The 2133-nt window shown below is 38.3% G+C and overlaps 1 protein-coding gene across 1 annotated transcript; it reads left to right on the forward strand.

The window, feature by feature from the left end:
- The first annotated feature begins 954 nt into the window (after positions 1 to 954).
- Positions 955 to 1893, forward strand: LOC116897791 (olfactory receptor 2L13-like). The gene has a single exon (XM_032899211.1). The coding sequence runs from the start codon at positions 955 to 957 to the stop codon at positions 1891 to 1893; it is 939 nt and encodes a 312-aa protein (XP_032755102.1).
- The last annotated feature ends 240 nt before the right edge of the window (positions 1894 to 2133 follow it).

The raw sequence follows: 2133 nt of genomic DNA on the forward strand, positions 1-2133 counted from the left end.
TTACACAATTGAGCTCAGCTCTTCTTAACCACAATTCTACTTGTTCTCATCAACCACCCCATACCTGAGCCTTGCCCCTTGTTCACAATTCTGAATAAGGTACCTCACAAAGTCCTATTTATATTACACTTGTACATTGTGGTCCCCGAAGGATCCATTTCAACCTTCTCTATCCCTTTGTCTAACTCGGGTTTCTCCATACAAAAAAATCATTACACATCATTAGACCATGTGTCTGACTTTGATATTCTAATTTTGGCTACATAGTTCATGATGTTGACTGCTTTAAAACAATGCTTTAAAAGCATCAGTGTAATGTAGTTGTGATAATTTTTAATTAGGCTTTATATTTATCTATCAAGTCATAAATATTTATTTTAAAATATAGTAAGAGGATACATGATGCTTGTCATCTCATTTTTACTCCTGCCTATGCATTTCTCATCGTCAGTATTTTTTCATTAGATAGTTGTAAGTATATTCCTATATTTTATAATAAAGTCTCTTATTGTACTCATGAAATACCAGGTGATTAATTACTATATTTGAATAATTGTAAAAACTACTCCTTGTGTTTGATCACTGGAACGTATATAAGGTCAGTTGAAGAAGGATAGCCAGAAACGTCAGTGTTGCAGAAGACGGGGTGAAAGGGAAACGGAAAGTCTGTACTTGTGTTAAGTAATGAGCTTGTGTGGAGTTACTAGTAGGAAATGTGTTAGCCATCTTACTCATGTTGCCACAACTTTGAATTGACATCATGACCAGAAGTAAATGTAAGGAACATTCAGTGCAGATTTTAAAATACATTCAACAGAATGATGGTGCTGGAAGAAGAATAATTCAGTATAAATATTCAGTACAAACCGGTTCTTCTTTAAACTCCTGTTATATCTCATGTAAGTGTATTTGCTTTCAGGTCACTCTTCAAGAAATATAAAGATAGACGTTTTCATGGAGAAATGGAATCAGAATTCAAGTGATTTCACTCTGTTAGGGTTGCTTCCACAGAACCAAACTGGCCTCCTACTTTTGCTGCTCATCATCTTTGTCTTCTCTCTGGCTTTGTGTGGCAACTCAGGAATGATCTATCTCATTCGGGTGGACCCAAGGCTTCACACTCCCATGTACTTTCTCCTGAGCCAGCTCTCTCTCATGGACTTGATGTACATTTCTACCACTGTTCCCAAGATGGCATTTAACTTCCTCTCTGGCCAGAAAAGCATTACCTTTCTGGGCTGTGGAGTGCAGTCCTTTTTTTTCCTGACTATGGCATGCTCTGAGGGCTTGCTTCTGGCTTCCATGGCTTATGATCGTTTTGTGGCCATCTGCCATCCCCTTCATTATCCCATTCGCATGAGCAAAATAATGTGTCTGAAGATGATCATAGGATCCTGGATATTGGGCTCCATAAACTCTTTAGCACATACTGTCTATGCCCTTCATATTCCTTACTGCCGTTCTAGGTCCATTAACCATTTCTTCTGTGATGTTCCAGCCATGTTGCCCCTGGCCTGTATGGACACTTGGGTTTATGAGTACATGGTGTTTGTGAGCACGAGTCTCTTTCTCCTACTGCCTTTTCTTGGCATCACAGCGTCCTATGGACGGGTCCTCTTTGCTGTCTTCCATATGCGCTCCAAAGAGGGAAAGAAAAAGGCCTTCACCACATGTTCAACTCACTTAACTGTGGTGACATTTTACTATGCACCATTTGTCTACACCTATCTTCGACCTAGAAGTCTTCGTTCCCCTACAGAAGATAAGATTCTAGCTGTTTTCTACACTATCCTCACCCCCATGCTCAACCCTATCATCTACAGCCTGAGGAATAAGGAGGTCTTAGGAGCCATGACAAGAGTCCTTGGTAGTTTTTCTTCAACAAAACCTTAACCACTCATTCTCTACCCCTCTTTAAGCTCCCTTGGGGAATGTCATAGAGCAGTTTCATCTATAAAAAATGTAATGTATCCCACACAAATGTCATTACTTTCTGGTGATTCGTTACTAGTTTGAATAATATATTTATTATTATATACTATTTTAATGTCCACATGTTTATTTAATGTTATAATCAATAACATCAGTGATAAATATTGACAGATTGTTGTACTGTAAATATATTGTGTATAT

This window comes from Rattus rattus, chromosome 4 (genome assembly GCF_011064425.1).
Source record: "Rattus rattus isolate New Zealand chromosome 4, Rrattus_CSIRO_v1, whole genome shotgun sequence".
Lineage (NCBI taxonomy): Eukaryota > Metazoa > Chordata > Mammalia > Rodentia > Muridae > Rattus > Rattus rattus.

What these genes read in the sequence shown, in the direction of transcription:
- LOC116897791 (XM_032899211.1), top strand. Translation starts at nt 955, where the DNA reads ATGGAGAAATGGAATCAGAATTCAAGTGATTTCACTCTGTTAGGGTTG.